This window comes from Phoca vitulina, unplaced genomic scaffold (genome assembly GCF_004348235.1).
Source record: "Phoca vitulina isolate PV1807 unplaced genomic scaffold, GSC_HSeal_1.0 scaffold43, whole genome shotgun sequence".
NCBI classification, from domain to species: Eukaryota; Metazoa; Chordata; class Mammalia; order Carnivora; family Phocidae; genus Phoca; species Phoca vitulina.
In genome coordinates this window covers 13,670,096-13,688,458 of record NW_022589746.1, presented here as the reverse complement: position 1 = coordinate 13,688,458, position 18,363 = coordinate 13,670,096, and the positions used below count along the sequence as shown (strand labels likewise).

The 18,363-nt window shown below is 39.1% G+C and overlaps 1 protein-coding gene across 2 annotated transcripts in view; it reads right to left on the bottom strand.

The window, feature by feature from the left end:
• Positions 1-18,363, bottom strand: part of PRKG1 (protein kinase cGMP-dependent 1) — a 1,214,718-nt gene that overhangs the window by 90,490 nt on the left and 1,105,865 nt on the right. For both annotated transcript variants that reach the window (XM_032430422.1, XM_032430421.1), the window contains exon 9: positions 12,526-12,600. In XM_032430422.1, coding sequence (XP_032286313.1) covers positions 12,526-12,600 — 75 coding nt within the window. The remainder of the gene's footprint in view (positions 1-12,525; positions 12,601-18,363) is intronic.

Here is an 18,363-nt window from a genome sequence, read left to right as displayed (position 1 = left end):
ACATGGAGAGACTATTAGATGTGTGACTTCTGGTCCTCCAGAGCACCCCCTTCCTTGCCCACAGCACATTTCTCCTCTTTGGTAGTCTATTGAGTTTAACGATATATGCTCATGTCATATTACCTATGTAATACTGGTCTTCTGTTATAGACAAGTGTTGTACCTAAAACCTGTTTTTGTGTTTTCTATCTTAGTGCAATACCATGTTTTGCTTTATAACCCAAGGGGTTGTATGAATAGAAAGAACATTCGTTGTCTTGTACACAAAGTAATTACATTTGGGTCTATTTTAGTGGCTTAGACTCTGATGTGAAAAATGTCAACCAACAACGTACAGAACAAACTGAGATAGTGTTTTCCAGCTTTCAAAAACCCCGTAACTAACATCTCAAGACAAAGAAAAAAAAAAAAAAAAAAAATTCTAACATCTTACAACAACAAAACATCTAATAACAAAGTTTTAGCATCCTGGTGAGCCAGATTTTCTCGGTGAATTAATTGTCCCATAACGCTTACAATTCTGCTTCTTTGAAGGAGTATATTTTTTAAAATCTTGAGTATTAGGGAGAAACCTAGGAATCTTAATTGAATGTGGATAATTTATTTTTGTATAATTTGGTTGTGTTCTAGCATTTGAATTAATCACAGTTTTTCAAACCCTGCTGTTCTGCAGCAAAAATCTAGTCTGATGGCAATTGTGATACTTTTGTTGTCCCTACATTTTTCTCCTGGAAGTAAAACTATAGGGAAGTCAGGCTCATTTTCACAATTTGATAAAAGTCTGTACTGACATGAATATAATTTCAGTGCCCCTCCCAATAATTTTGCATTTATTTGTCTTCTATTTATATCAATGGTTCTCAACCAGGGGCAATTTTGTCTTTTCCCCTTTCCCCCAGCAAATATTTGGCAATTTCTAAAGACGTTTTTGATCTTCATGACTTGAGGGGTGGGTGGAGGACATGGTATTGGCTTCTGGCGGTGTGATGAAATGGGAAATATTTATTTGGTGTTTGTCCTCGGTTATTGGCACAGAGCCGCTAAGACCCCAGGACTCTCTAGAGTGATAACAATGTCTTTGGCATGCTGATGAGATGACTGGTGGCTGGGGTCTCTGGATGGCTTCAGGGTGGGGGCTCACGAGAAAGAGAAGGCAAGAGGAGCGGGTCAGAACCTTCAGCCCCATCCCCCAACTGGAGAGGGCTGAAGGACTGGAGGTTGACCTCAATCACCAATGGCCAATGAATTGATTAATTCTGCCTATATAATAAAGTCTCCATTAAAACTCCTAAACAATGGGGTGAGGAGAGCTCTGGGATTGGTGACTAACATCAGGTGCTGGGAGGATGATGTGCTCGGAGAGGGTGTGGAAGTTCTGTGCCCACCCACCCATACCAGGCTTCAATTTGGCTGTTCCATTACCATGAACCGGTAATGGTAGGTAAACTGTTTTCCCGAGTTCTGTGAGCCATTCTAGCAAATTATAGAAACTGAAGAAGGGGTCATGGGAACCCTTGAATTATAACCAGTTGGTCAGAGGCATAGGTGACAACCTCAGGGACCGGCAGGTGTGTGAAGTGGGGGCAGTCTTGTGGGATTGAGCACTTAACCTGTGGGGTCCACGCTGACTCCCAGTAGCAAGTGTCAGAACTGACTGGAACTGTGGGACATTCAGCTGGAATCCAGAGAGTGGGAGGACTGGTTGTCGGTGTGGAAAACCACACTCATTTGGCACGGGAAGGGTTGTGAGTAAAGAGCTCAGAAGTGGGCAGAGACCAGGGATGCTACTGAGCATTCTAGGATGCCCAAGGCAGCCACCACAACCAAGAATTATCCAGCCCCAAATGTCAGCAGTGCTGAGGTTGAAAAATGGCTTATATGCATAGTTGTGTAATATTTTTAAGGTTGCAAAAATAGCAAAAGGCTGAGGCTCATGCAATAAGCTTTGGAATAAATGGATTTAGGCAGAATATTTATGAAACTATTAAAATTTAAAAGTGGTGACTACAGTTGAACACTGACACATCTAGAAGGAAATTCTGAATGTATCGATTAAATACTGTAGCATGATAGCGACGGTAACGGGCTAATTCTTCAGTACTCTGTACTAAGCATGGCGTCAGAAATTATTTCTGAAATCATAAGTTGAACCATATGAGATCGTTAAAAACAGTCAACTATTGGCAGTTTCATATGGCTCAATCTAATAAAATTAATTTCTTATTAACTATTTCATTTTTATTTACTTGAAGAACATCAGTAAAAAGGAAAACACTGACAAAGTATACTATTATAGATGCATTTAAATAATAATGTAGATAAAGGAAATTGGTTAAAACAGATACTGTGCCTTGCTTTTAGTCATACTAAGGAATAAGATGTTTCTGTTTTGGGACATTATCTATTTAATTGTTTGGAGCGTGTTGAACTTTTTTGGAGGGAGAAGTATTCCTACCTGACTTTTATGGTTTCTTAGTGTGGCTCATGAATGCAAGCAACAGTTGAAAATATAAGCTAGGAAAATCATACCCTGTAAAATGCAATTATTGTATCTTTGGCTTTTTAAAAAATGAGCTCGGGAAATCACATTTTGGTAAGTGATGAACCATTCCTCTTACACTCCGGATTCCTTGCACTCCCTACTCGCTCCCGTATAGACACTGGCCTATGAAGCTGGTGTTCTGATCACCTGCTTCAGTGCGGAAGGGAATATTAATCAATGTGCGCGTCAACAGCTCTCCAAAGGTAGGGGCTCATCTACTCTCCTAGTTTGTGTCCTCACTCAAAAAAGCACCATCTATATTTTGTCTGTTGATAAAGTTGCCATCTCTTCAATGGCCTTTTCTTTCTCAAGTCAACCCTTTGGAGCCCATTTGAAAAGAATTGTTAATATCAACTAAAGAATATTCTTCATCATTAATTTAATTGCTCAACTAATATAATAAAGAGGCTCAAGAAGAAAAACCAGGAGTTCCATCCAGAGGACTGTGCAAAATTAATCTGCTGAGTAGCATGGTGAGCAAGGGATCTTGATTTGAGAGGACAGATCCTTGGACAAAATTGTTTTCAGTAAAATGGATGTATTACTTAATTGTGACATTTTGATAAGCCAATTTTACTACCATAATAAGCACATGGCGCTTAAAAAAATCAGCATCAGTTAACAACAACAAGAAAAAACTTGGGAAAACTAATGAGGAATTACTTGTATGCCTAATGAGTCATACTTTCCAAGTCTTTGAACTGAAAGTGCTCTTAAATTCATCATTTTAGGAACCTGCTTTCTCCCCTTTTCAAGGATATTAGGATCATTATTATTCAGTATGTTCAACAGGAATCTGAGTTGCCTAAAATGTCTGAACAGTTTCTGAATATGAGAGTAACAGCTTTTGTTTTATATCCCCACATATCGGGTAAAGTAGAGCATAAGCTGGGGGCCTGAAGTAATTAAAACAGTTTATAGAGTTGACTAATGTTTGCAATTTACACACATACACACAACTGGTTTTGAGCAGTAGCCATACTTCATTTCTATGCTATCTCATCTTCCTCAAATAACAATTTAGAGACATAAATTAACATGGTGTGCTGTGTTCATTGTATTAAAACAATTTACGCCACCATTTTAATTCATTATTTAAAAATCCTTTCTTTCTACAGGGATTCCTGGGAGAAGTACTGGTCTAACATTTCCAGTTTCCAAGGTACTCTGTAATTTTCAAATGGCATTTTATTGAAAGATAGGCTGGCATATTATCATATCTAAATGTCACATTGGCAAGAGAAAATTGTATGTATAATGATGAAAATGAAAACTGCTTTGTTTCTAGAAGCTAATTTATTTAACTACTATGAGTTATCAAAACGTACTTCAAGCAAAACTGCATACATTTTGATTTAAATATTTTGAATAAAGTAAGCGCTAACAGCAATACTCTCAGATTCGAAGGGGAAAGAAATTGTAGCTTGGTGACTTTTGTTAAAATACACACCCACAAATGGTTCCGTGATCTTTAAGAGTCTGTCTTCTGCTGACAACCACAAAGATGTCTTCATTATAAATTTAGAACACAGCGCACGTGAAAATATTGTTTATGTAAAAGGGGGTTATGCTTCTGAAAGTATGGTTTGTTAACTTCCACATTCTAAGCATCCACACTAGGAAGGATTTAAGAGGATTATTTTTACAGATTAGGAAAAAACGGGTCCAGAGAGGCTAGTGCTAGGTGCTAGACCTATTGCTCAAGGTCACACGGAGACAGAGAAGTTTGCATCATGCTGTGACTAAAGCCCATCGCTCCCAGCTCCATAGCTTCTTGCTCTATGCACGTGGCCTCACGAGGGACCTCTTTCAGCACTGAGTATCAGCCTCGATCTCCCTGGGTTCAAAGGTTTGCTCCTGAGAATGGCTCAACCTCATATGTAAAACAGCATTAGAATCATGCCCTAGGCTGTCTTCACAACAGGGAGAGAAACTGCCTGCATTGAAAAAGGTATTTTAGTCAAAGATTACTATTTTTCAGTCGAAACTGCTGAGAACAGAAGGGATATACTAGGTATGACTATATTTTGCTTTTTAAAAAGGACTGTATCACAAACAGGCTCTAGGACGCCAGCATATCGAAGGGACGCACGCACTGGGTGGTTCCCTTTTCTGTCTCAGGCTCTGGAAACACTGACCTCATTGCCACATGGGACCAAATTATCCTTACGATTTACAGAGCTCTTGAAGTTTTGGAAGTGATTTCTCCTTTTAAAACTTTTTTCAATATTTATTTATTTGGCAGAAAGAGAGAGAGAGGAAGAGAGAGAGTGCACAAGCAGGGGGAATGGCAGAGAGAGAGAAGCAGACCCCGTCCTTGCTGAGCAGGGAGCCTGATGCAGGGCTCGATCCCAGAACCCTGAGATCATGACCTGAGCTGAAGGCAGATGCTTAAACCCAGGCGCCCCAGTTTTTCAAGTAATTTCCAACTGCTGTTGTCTAATATGGCAATGGTATAAAGGAAACATCCTTCCTTTTTGGAACAAGAAAACAGCCGAGAATCAGATGGTTTGTCGGCATGCACCAAGCAAGTCAGCAGTGCTAGAATTTTCAATTATCTTTAGACCTCTGCTCTTGTCAATTACAAAAGGTTGCATGCAAGGACATTCTGGGATTCACCTTTATAAAGTCTTGCTACCTAGGGAGTCTTAAAGAGTAACGCTACAGAGGAGAAATTAACAAATGGCCTTTGAGAGTTTTAAAATTTTTAATGAAACAGAAAAAAAAAAATACTCCTACCCAAGGCCAAGTACTTTTATCCTGAAAATCATTTTTTTTTTTAAAAGAGCTACTCAATCAGTATGACTGCAGTTGCAAGAGGCGACTTTGATGCTCTATAGTTACCACTCACATGAAGCTTTCATCTTTGAGCACCAGTGGCCCTAGCAACGGTCCCATACCTCCTCCCAGCCCGACTGCATGTGCTGGGGTTGGAAACCAAATGGCTCTCGCACAGAGGAAAGCCAGCTTATTAGGCTTAGGGGCCAACCACTGAAAATTTCAGTCTCCTATGCTTTCACCCTGCAATAAAACGGAAAACAATTTTTATTGCCCAGAGAACAGGACTGTCTTCTGTCTACTCAACCCTGGAAGTGGTCAGCAAGTTCTAATTCTGGTGTGAGGGCTATTTCAGAAAGCCATTTGCTGTTCTTTCCATTGAATTGGCATATTGCTCACTTGAATTCTTTCCATAGGGGGAAAAACAATTTTCCAGGCTCATTTCCCTGAGAAGTGCTTAGATCAAGCCCACGTTAGTTTAAGTAAATTGTTGATAAGATTGTGGAAATACTAAGATCTTTACCCTAAAATGCCTGGCAGAGAAACCCTTGTAAGAAAGGGCAAATTTTCAAAGTCAGGGTGTTCCAAAGAGCAAACTCATGTGTATTTGATTATGCATTTAAAATCTCATGTTTGCTAGACACTAGACAACCCCGGGGCATTTGGGAAGACTTGAAGAAGAATGCAGACCTCTGTTCTGATTCGCATAGCTTTGTTATTTTGAGATGCCTCTGATGAGTGAATTTCCAAAGGCCTGAGTAACTTGCCAAAGAGCACAGAGCCACCATCCGCCCCATGACAAGCAGAGTGAGCAGCTCAAGGGTTGTCTCTGCTAATGAAATGTAACGAGAGAACATTTTTACTGCTGTCACATTGTGTCAAACAACAAGGCTTGGCGACCAAAAGCTGTTCTGAAAACACCAGCCAGGCTAACATGTTCCTTTGCAAATGAACTTGTAAACAGAAGGGGAGCTTTAAATCAAGGAAGACTAGTTACAGAAAGAGGAGTAAAATTTTTATTTGGACTAAGCCACAAGGTCAAACAAGTGGTCCATATGTGGGCAATAGTCTCTCGTTCTTGCAAAGAGTCCGAGGAAGCAACTGCGGTACTACATTGTTTCATGGCCCTAAGTCAGAGTCGATCCTGATGCCTATTTTTGGGCATCACCTTTTTCTCATGCCCTCATGATAGGATCTTGCTTTGCACACTCCTTATTCCTGGCTCCGCACGACAGTTTCAGCTTTCTCGTTTACTTTTTTCTTTCTGAACTATGTAAACCTGTTCTGAGAGTCCATTTTTCAGGACAAGGTGGAGAGTAAGTGGAAATAAGAGAGAGGCGCACAATGTGGGGAGTAGGGCAGGACAAGATGGCGGTCCCAATGGTGTCTTTACAGCTTTGGTCATTTTGTGGCTCCTTGCTCAGGGTCCCTCTCTCCTCTCTGTGCCCAGAGAGAGGCTCAGCTTATCTCTGCAGGAGGAGCTTATACATATTTACGCTAAGATGGTAGGAAAAAATATTAATTCCTCTTGGGAGAATTTCAGATTTTTTACAGGTTCTCTAGAGAGAGGACAGCATTTAAACCTAAAGGAATAGTACCTAATTAAAACAGAAAAGCAAAACCTTTTTTTTTTTTTTTTTTAAAGATTTTATTTATTTGACAGAGAGAGCACAGCAGAGGGAGAGAGAGGGAGAAGCAGGCTCCCCGCTGAGCAAGGAGCCCAATGTGGGACTCGATCCTAGGACCCTGGCATCATGACCCGAGCCGAAGGCAGCCGCTTAATCAACTGAGCCACCCAGGCGTCCCAAGCAAAACCTTTTTAAGTAAGAAATCACATCACAAAATCTGCTTTTGTCTATGATGGTTAAAAGGACCTGAGACCCACTTGCCTAGACTTTTAAACTCTCTCCATCGCGGTTGGTCCTTCTCCTTTCACGGAGTTTTAAATGCTAGTTCCTCAAGAACAAACCCTCAGTGCCAGGATATTCTACTCTAATTCTTTACTTTCTATCTCATCCACATCTTTAATTCCACCTACCACATAAATACTCATATTCTCAAATGAATACCAACCTCTTCTCTGAGCTCCAGACCTGCCCAACTATTCTCAAGGGTTCTCTGTATATAACCTGAGCAGAAATCAATTCGAGGTCACCCTGCTCTTCAAACCTGGCAACCATATTCTATTTTAGTGATCGAATGACATTGCCTCCCTCTGATTTCCAGACCCCAAATCCTTACATCATCCTCATCCATGCTCCCCTTCGTCACCAACATCTATTTCCTTCAGGAGACTACTGGCTTTGCTGCCTATCTCTCAACTGCCTTTCTTTATTCTTACTGCTCTCATTCTAGCCCTGTCTACCATCAGCTTTCCCCTGGAAAATACTCTGTTGCTTCTCTCTGCTTTCACTCTGTACTCCTCCAAATGCGGAGGAAAGGGTGCTCAATTACAATGTAAACCAACTGATCTCTTTTGGTAACTGACAAGCCTGAAGTGATTTTCCTAATTCTTTAACATCTAATCTCTGACATTTGCATTCTAGGTCCCAGCCTTGTTGGTATTTTGGTTCCTTGAAGAGGCAGTCTTGTTTCCTACCAAGGGGGCTTTGCAAATGCTATTTCCCCGGCTACAATGCTCTCTGTACTTCCTTGCCCAGATAATACCAACTAATTCTTTTTTTTATGAAGTTTTTTGTTTGTTTGTTTTTTAAAGATTTTATTTATTTATTTGAGAGAGAGAGAATGAGAGACAGAGAGCATGAGAGGGAGGAGGGTCAGAGGGAGAAGCAGACTCCCTGCTGAGCAGGGAGCCCGATGCAGGACTCGATCCCGGGACTCCAGGACCATGACCTGAGCCGAAGGCAGTCGCTTAACCAACTGAGCCACCCAGGCGCCCCAATACCAACTAATTCTTGCCTAGCCAGTACCAGCTAATTCTTTACAATTCAGCTCAAATCTTGATAAAATGTCATTTCCTCAGGGAATCAGTAATGTGTGTCTCTCTCCCCATATGCACCAAGAAGGCAAGACATATGTCTATTTTATTCACTGCTTTATATGTAGCATTTTGTAGGAACACAGAGAATATTTGTTGGCTAAATCAGTGCATGAGTCAAAGTGAATGAACGTGGTTAATGCTTCTATGACGGGGGGGCGGGGGCGGCTAGAGAGTGCAGGGTCTTTAAATCTATATTCAGATCAAGTGATGTCATAGATTAAAATATATGATTGGACTCATTTGCAGGTTTATGTAAATTTTGCATGAGAAAGAGTTCCTTGTGAAAAACAATGTTGAGAATCATCAATTTAGACCATAAATAAATGCACTTATGAATCTATATTCCTAGAGCTGTCAGAATTGCAAAATGCTTAGTATTATAAGACAGGTTTTGGGGCACCTGGGTGACTCAGTCGTTAAGCGTCTGCCTTCGGCTCAGGTCATGATCCCAGAGTCCTGGGATCGAGCCCCGCATCGGGCTCCCTGCTCAGCAGGAAGCCTGCTTCTCCCTCTCCCACTCGCCCTTAGTGGATAATTAGCAGCAATCAAGAGGAGCTTAAACATGCCATAAAGGTAAAGTTTCCGTCAAGAATAATTTTCTTTGTAGGAAATAGATGTTTTGAGGCAGGTGGAAGGCACATACCAGCGCAGAGGAGATCTGAGAACCACCTCCCTGGGACATATCTCTCCAGCAATCTCCTGGACCAGCCGCCTCACCGAGTGCAAGCGACGCTCACTACCTTTTGCAGACCATCCTGCCACTGAGGCCTAATTATGCTACTAGCTGAGTTTCTCACAACTGAACTTCTAACCGTTGACTGATGTTTGCAGTCAGGCCCACTTTTTTTCTCTTTTTACCCAATAGGTGTTGTCAGTGAGACAACACCAACAATAATTTCATGTGGAGAAATAACATGATCCTTTTAGTGGGGCTTTAAGTAATACCAATCTCATCTTTAGGGGATTCCGCAAAATCAAGGAGCTCTTAAAAAATAATGCTTACACGATGGAGCCAATCAACACCTCAGTTCTAAATGGTACAGATTTAGTGATCTATATAGAGATGTAGAGGCCTTATAAGAATTATCCAGGGAATTTCGACCAATTAGAGCATGTCCATAGGCCCTGAAATGGCAAACCTTAGAAGCTCCTTAAATACAAAGATGAAGGCACAATGTACTTAAGGGGAAGAAATCTAATAAAGAGACAACAGTGTTAACACAAATAGACATTTAAACTTGTTAGTTCAACTACAAAGCTTTGCCTGGGGAATAATTCAGAGTTTACCTCTGAGTGATAGGACACCTAATTAAAATGATACTTTCAACTTCAGAAATCTTCAGATATTATTTTTTATGTTTTTGCAAACAGTATAAAGGGTGTAACAAAGACCTTTGCCAGGATATATGTATGTAGTTGGCTATTTTGAGGAATAAAGGTTACATTTATCAATTTGTCTAGAATTTGGATCAGTGGTTTTAGACATTTTTTTATCAAGGTATTCCCCTTTTCTAAGTAATAATCAATATTAAGGAACATGGGTTATGCATTCATTTGGATTTAGTATTAATTGAACTAGAAAAGTTTAAACTAATCTCTCCTAGTTAACTTATATCCATGTATATACATAATAACTAAGTTCTAGTCTATCAAATTTTGGCTCAACTCACAATATTCTAAGCCACTTAGATGGAAGTAGTCATTTTATTGCCCTTCTTTGCTCTTTAATCATAACTGAACTTTTTTTTTTTTAAAGTAGGCTCCATGCACAACATGGAGCTCAAGACTGGGCTTGAACTCATGACCCTAAGATCATGACCTGAGCTGACTTTTACAGAAACTCAGTGCAGGGTCTTTAAGTCTATATTCAGGTCAAGCGGCTATAGATTAAAACACATGAATGGACTCATTTGAGTCACCCAGGAACCCCTGAACTTTCTTTTAAGTAAATGTTACCATTTTTACAAAAATGGTACTTATGGATATTTTCCAGGCTAGGTTAAATTTTAGGATATGCTGCCAAAGTGAGAGTAGTTTGTGTACATCAGAGTAAATACTTCCTGCCCAGGAAGTTTTACATAATCGATATGCAGTCATTATCTATGAATCAAGCAATTTATCAAATGCACTAGGATATACTTCCAGTGATTACTTCTACCAACAATATCATTTACAGTCCTTTATAATTTACACAGTATTTCTACATACTGCCATCAATTACATCACAGAAATACCTTATTAAAGGTAAGATAAGGACACTGAGAGGCAGTGTTAACTCATGACCCAGATCACTTGGCTGGAAATGACAGAGGCAGAAACAGAACCCAAGGTTCCTACCCCGTGTCCAGGATCGTATTTTTCATACCGATTCTCTTCCAGTGAGAAGTATCCTCACCCTTCCTATCTTGTAATTGTCTGATCTCAACCTCAGCGTATTTATTTTCCTTGTTACTTTTGGTTGAGGCATGAGCAAGTGAGCCCACAAATGCCCAGAATTCATGAGATGCACACACAGCTCTCTTTATAAAGCCAGTGGGACACCAAGAAGGAGACAGCTGATTCAAGTCGCTTTCCTATCACCGCCCCACCTTTAAGCCTGTGACTGGACTCAACTTTGGGCAGATAGGAGTTATACAGAAACTTTCATTATATGAATCTAAAATTTAGCAGGAAGCAGAAACAGACCAAAGAATGCTTTAGCTTAAAAGACCTCTGACTTTTTCTAGTAACTGAAGTATTTAGATGGTTGCTCATGTAGATTTTAGATGAATTTTGAATATTACCACCAGTTATATATACAAAATGTATATAATGTGATATCTATATGTATATGAAATGACCCAAGACAATCTTAACTGTATATATACACCTAAGAAAAAACATGCTAACATAAATTATGAGTTTTTATACAGCATATGTTCCTCTAGGGATAAAGTCCAATAATAACAAAGGGAGTTTTATAATTTTTAAAACTGGTAAGGATTTTAAATGGTCCCCTCTCCCATCTCAGTAGGATTAGTGCGAATACCAGAAACTAAAGTCTAAACTTAGCATTAATGTGTATTTTAATCTATTGTAGAAAACCAGAAAATCAATATCTATCATCCACAGTACTGGCAATCCCCATCATTGTGTGGAGTTTGGTGTTAAAACTGGCTCATGCAATTGTCTAGGCAAATCTCTGCAAAGGCTCTGCTACCGTCTGACCTCAGGACATACGTCTGTGTCCCTCCAAATAGCAGAGGGAACGAAAGCAAATATATAGAAAAGAAATTGTGAATATATTTAGACTGCTTTAAAATAGTAGAATTTTATAAGCTGAAATTAACTGTGGTACTTTTTAAGTGCTAGACCAAATTTTTAATCTTCCTAGAGTCTCAAGACAAAAGCACTTTTATTATTATTATTATTTGCTTTTGAGGTTACTACAAAACCAATCAAATTCTGTCCCTGAGCTATCTAGGTACTGATAAATTTTTGTCAGTTTAATCCTTCAGGTGTCCTGTGTGATATCAACACTGAATTGCTTTTCCTTAAATTTGCTCATTGGAAAAAAGAAGGCAGGATTCTAAAGATTACAATTTTTTAAAAATAACCTAGAATTTTTTTCAGCAAAAGCCAATCTCAAATAATTTCTAATCTTTGTCAAAAAGATGAAAGCTTTGTTTTAAAGTAAGTATTATTAGTGGATCAAATTGTATTTTGTTATACAAAAATGATACTTCATGGGATACATACTATCTCACATCATTCTGATATCTTTGTACCACACCAGCTCAATGTAAATCAACAATGTATTTGCACCAGAAAATGTTTCCAGCCTTATCACTTTCCGTACAATTTCACAAACAACTATTGAACACAACAACCACCATTCATTCAGAAGTACTTTCAATGGGAGAAATAATGTGTTTGGGTTCAATTATTTATATTGGATTTTAAATTTACCATTTTCCCTTGTTGAGATGATCTTCCTCCCAAAATTATGATTTCGTGTTTAAGAAGATACATACTAAGTAAGCATAGTATTTAATCATTACCTCGAAATTTGTTTTTCTTTTTTTTTCCCTTCTTAAGGAATTAGTTTCTTCCTGTCAGAATGTTGGGCTTTTTAAGTTCAATAAAATATTTAATCTTGTTTTTCTTCAAAATCATTTTCTTTAAATCAAGACTAAGGCCAAAGGAAAAAAAAAATGTCACTTACTTTGCTTTAGCTTCTGCATCCTCATATGCTTTATTGGAAACATCATCCAGTCCTCCAATCAAATGCTTGAAGGAGCTGTGGGGAAAAACACAGTCATCAGAAATCCTCTTCCGAGTTGTTGCAATAACAACCTAGTCAATAGTACATTGAAACTATCTAAAAGGAACTAAAAAAAAAAAATGAATTCAAACATTCAATGTAGATACATTAGTAAGAAACACATCAGATAATGATATAAACTCTGAGAGCAGGGACCTCTCCCATCTTGTTCACCTCTATAGTTCCCAACACCTAGAACTGTATCTGGAAAAAGCAGATATTCAAAGAACGGATGGAATAAAGTCTGTGACACACAAAATGATATACATCACAAAGTTAATGGGTCAATTCTACTGGGAAATAACAACAAGATCCACCAATTACGGAATGCCTCCTGTATGCACTATCCTTTTAATGATCATGAACATATATTAATTCCAATTCTCCAACACACTGTAAAAGACAAGCATCACTATCGTCACTTAACAAAACTATAAACTAATCTTCAAAGGCAAAATACATATGCGGAAGATAGGAAAAGAACAGAAGACAATTATAGGGGAGTCAACTCATTTTGGAGGGATCAAGAAACTGACTTCAGCATCAACTAGGAAGAGTAATGCAACTGTTTAAACCACTCTACTCAATATCCTAGTACGGACCTAGGACTGTGTTCAGACCTACTTTATATAATAAAGTCTCATCTATTGTATACCTATAATATAAAATATTATAGGGTCAGCACAAAATGAATACACACAGACATGACAATTACCCTTGAAAATTACTGAATGCAACCAGATACAGTAACTCTTGTGTGCACTACATCTTGGCAACCACTAAACTAGACTGAACAGAGGAATGAGAGGAATGTCTGTATTCAGAGTGTTCACGTGATAATCAGGGCCATCACTTACACGGCGCCCATATGCTGGGCACTGTTCTATGTGCTTTACATGCAGTAACAAATACTTCAACAGGTACAGCAATCCTGTGAGTCAGTCTTACCTCCACCACATGGATGAGGGTACTGAGGCACCAGAGGTTAAGAAACTGACCTCAAGTCATAAGCCTGGTGGTGTGGAGGCCAACAGGGAAGGAGGCCATCATTCTCCCTCATATCCATCAAGCCTACACCACGGCTCCTATCCAAATCACGATGCCTTGACGCTAACTATCAAATCCCTAGCAATGTCCAGCATGTGGATGGAGAATGGTCAAGTGCTTTAAGAAATTACATTATATTTTAATTTTGAGTCTCTATAATCTTAATGAATGAAAATGGCTTTGTGTATTGTGTTAAACAAAATATGCCTGTTTTCAAGTCCTGAAACATTGGGTATCTGTTGATGTAAAGTTAAATGTTGCTTAACCACTATAACGTGCACTGTTTTTGTTGTTGTTGTTGTTGTTGTTTGTTTTTTTGTTTTAAATATATGAAGAAGAACTTGACACTTGCTTGCGGGCCCAGCCGGAAGGAGGTGAGAGAGCCATTACCTTAGGCCCTTGGGTAATGATCTCATCTGGGGGACAGGGTAACTGGAATGCTGAGATAAAACACGAAGTGTTTCTAATACAAAAAGGGACCAGAAGGAAGTGTTGGGAGGCTAGGGAATCAAGCAAATAGAGTGTCAAGTTTTCTGTGGTGCATTGCGTTCATGGACATCAAATGAATTAAGCCTGCAGTTGGCAGGCAGACCTTATACAACTTTCAAAAAAAATAGAATGATAAAATAAATGATTAAATAATCCCCATAGTAGAGATTAATGTTCAAATAGGATTTTTGCCATTGTTCTTTAAATGGCAAAATTCCCCACCTTCCCAGAGAATGCCTCCATCATGACGTAGAGATGGGTTTACATTGTAAAGTGAAATAGGTATTTATTTTACTGTGGGAAAAAATAGTATCTGGTTGATTTTCTGTTTTCACAGATAATATAAAATTTAAGCCCATAGAGTCTGTGACTTGTCCAGGACTCCGATTCTGTAGTATACCCACGACCATGATCCATGTTTCCTTATCCCCCCGTCCTGTCTCCCATAATACTTACATGTTTTTAATCTAACCAAATCCAGAATCTTGTGAAAAGGCATTGATAGGAACCAAAGAGCATAAGGTAGTAAAACTGAAGAACAACACCCACTACAACAACTTTTCAAGTACATTCAGATTGGGATCTTAAATGTTTAACACTCATAGTCATTTTAAGTTCAAATAGTTAAAAAAAGTCTTCCTCCTAATATCTATTTGACCTAAATATGTCTTAAGCAGGATAGGATATTATTTAGATTTAGAAGGTGAGTGGATGACAAATGTGATAAGGATGAAAGCTTTTTAACTTAAGAAAATCTGTCCATCCCACCAGGCTTGGTTAAAACGATGTGGATCACTTTTTGAAAAGACAGTTTGAAATTCCTTTTTTTTTCTTAATTTAAACTCAATTAGCCAACACATAGTACATCATTAGTCTCAGATGGAGAGTTCAATAATTCATCAGTTGCATATAACACGCAGGGCTCATTCCATCACGTGTCCTCCTTACTGCCCGTCACCCAGTTACCCTGCCTACCTCCCCACCTGCAACCCTCAGTTTGTTTCCTAGAGTGAAGAGTCTCCCTCATGGTTTGTCTCCCTCTCTGATAACTTTCCATTCAATTTTCCCTCCCTTCCCCTATGGTCCTCTGCACTGTTTCTTATATTCCACATGTGAGTGAAACCATATGATAATTGTCTTTCTCTGCTTGATGTATTTCACTTAGCATAATACCCTCTAGTTCTATCCATGTCAATGCAAATGGTAAGTATCCATTCTGATGGCTGAGTAATATTCCATTGTGTATATTATATATATACACACACCTCATCTTCTTTATCCATTCATCTGTCAAAGGACATCTGGGCTCTTTCCATAGTTTGGCTATTGTGGACATTGCTGCTATGAACATTGGGGTGCATGTGCCCCTTCTTTTCACTACATCTGTATCTTTGGAGTAAATACCTAGTACTGCAATTGCTGGGTTGTAGGGTAGCTCTATTTAAAACTTCTTGAGGAACCTCCATAATGTTTTCCAGAGTGCCTGTACCACCTTGCATTCCTACCAACAGTGTAAGAGGATTCCCCTTTCTCTGCATCCTCGCAAACATTTCTTCTTTCCTGTCTTGTTAATTTTAGCCATTCTGACTGGTGTGAGGTGGTATCTCACTGTGGTTTTAATATGGATTTCCCTGATGCCAAATGATGTGGTGCAATTTTTTACGTGTCTGTGGGCCATTTGGATGTCTTCTTTGCAGAAATGCCTGCTCATGTCTTCTGCCCATTTCTTGACTGGATTATTTGTCTTTTGGGTGTTGAGTTCGATAAGTTTTTTTTTTTTTTTTTAAATTTAATTTTATTATGCTATGTTAATCACCATACATTACATCATTAGTTTTTGATGTAGTGTTCCATGATTCCTTGTTTGCATATTACACCCAGTGTTCCATTCAATACATGCCCTCTTTAATACCCATCACCAGGCTAACCCATCCCCCCACCCCCTCCCTCTAGAACCCTCAGTTTGTTTCTCAGAGTCCATAGTTTCTCATGGTTCCTCTCCCCCTCCGATATTCCCCCCCTTCATTTTTCCCTTCCTTCTCCCCCCTTTTTTAAACATATAATGTATTATTTGCTTCAGAGGTACAGATCTGTGATTCATCAGTCTTACAAAATTCACAGCGCTCACCATAGCACATACCCTCCCCAGTGTCTATCACCCAGTCACCCCATCCCTCCAACCCCCCCAACTCCAGCAACCCTCATTTTGTTTCCTGAGATTAAGAATTCCTCATATCAGTGAGGTCATATGATAAATGTCTTTCTCTGATTGACTTATTTCGCTTAACATTATACCCTCTAGTTCCATCCACGCCATTACAAATGGCAAAATTTCGTTCCTTTTGATGGCTGCATAATATTCCATTGCACATTTATATATATGTGTATATATATATATATATATATATATATACACATATATATATATAGCACATCTTCTTTATCCATTCATCTGTTGATGGACATTTTGGCTCTTTCCATAGTTTGCCTATTGTGGACATTGCTGCTATAAACATCGGGGTGCACGTACCCCTTTGGATCCCTACATTTGTATCGTTGGGGTAAATACCCAGTAGTGCAATTGCTGGGTCGTAGGGTAGCTCTATTTTCAACTTTTTGAGGAACCTCCATACTGTTTTCCAGAGTGGCTGCACCAGCTTGCATTCCCACCAACAGTGTAGGACGGTTTCCCTTTCTCCTCATCCTCGCCAACATCTGTCATTTCCTGACTTGTTAATTTTAGCAATTCTGACTGGTGTGAAGTGGTATCTCATTGACGTTTTGATTTGGATTTCCCTGAGGCCGAGCAATGTTGAGCACTTTTTCATGTGTCTGTTGGCCATTTGGATGTCTTCTTTGGAAAAATGTCTGTTCATGTCTTCTGCCCATTTCTTGATTGGATTCTTTGTTCTTTTGGTGTTGAGTTTGATGAGTTCTTTATAGATTTTGGATACTAGCCCTTTATCTGATATGTCATTTGCAAATACCTTCTCCCATTCTGTCAATTGTCTTTTGGTTTTGTTGACTGTTTCCTTTGCTGTGCAAAAGCTTTTTATCTTGATGAAGTCCGAACAGTTCTTTTTTTGCCCTTGCTTCCCTTGCCTTTGGCGATGTTTCTAGGAAGAAGTTGCTGCGGCTGAGGTCGAAGAGGTTGCTGCCTGTGTTCTCCTCTAGGATTTTGATGGACTCCTGTCTCACATTTACGTCTGTCATCCATTTTGAGTCTATTTTTCTGTGTGGTGTAAGGAAATGGTCCAGTTTCATTCTTCTGCATGTGGCTGTCCAATTTTCCCAACACCATTTGTTGAAGAGACTGTCTTTTTCCATTGGACATTCTTTCCTGCTTTGTCAAAGATTAGTTGACCATAGAGTTGAGGGTCCATTTCTGGGCTCTCTCTTCTGTTCCATTGATCTATGAGTCTGTTTTTGTGCCAGTACCATACTGTCTTGATGATGACAGCTTTGTAATAGAGCTTGAGTCCGGATTTGTGATGCTGCCAGCTTTGCTTTTCTTTTTCAACATTCCTCTGGCTATTCGGGGACTTTTCTGGTTCCATACAAATTTTAGGATTATTTGTTCCATTTCTTTGAAAAAAGTGGATGGTATTTTGATGGGGATTGCATTAAATGCGTAGATTGCTCTAGGTAGCATTGACATCTTCACAACATTTGTTCTTCCAATCCATGAGCATGGAACGTTTTCCATTTCTTTGTGTCTTCCTGAATTTCTTTCATGAGTATTTTATAGTTTTCTGAGTACAGATTCTTTGCCTCTTTGGTTAGATTTATTCCTAGGTATCTTATGGTTTTGGGTGCCATTGTAAGTGGGACTGACTCCCTAATTTATCTTTCTTCTGTCTTGTTGGTGCATAGGAATGCCACTGATTTCTGTGCATTGATTTTATATCCTGCCACTTGACTGAATTCCTGTATGAGTTCTAGCGGTTTTGGGGTGGAGTCTTTTGGGTTTTCCACATAAAGTATCATATCATCTGCAAAGAGTGAGAGTTTGACTTCTTCTTTGATGATTCGGAAGCCTTTTATTTCTTTTTGTTGTCTGATTGCTGTGGCTAGGACTTCTAGTACTATACTGAATAGCAGTGGTTATAGTGCACATCCCAGCCATGTTCCTGATCTTAGGGGGAAAGCTCTCAGTTTTTCCCCATTGAGAATGATATTTTCTGTGGGTTTCTCATAGATGGC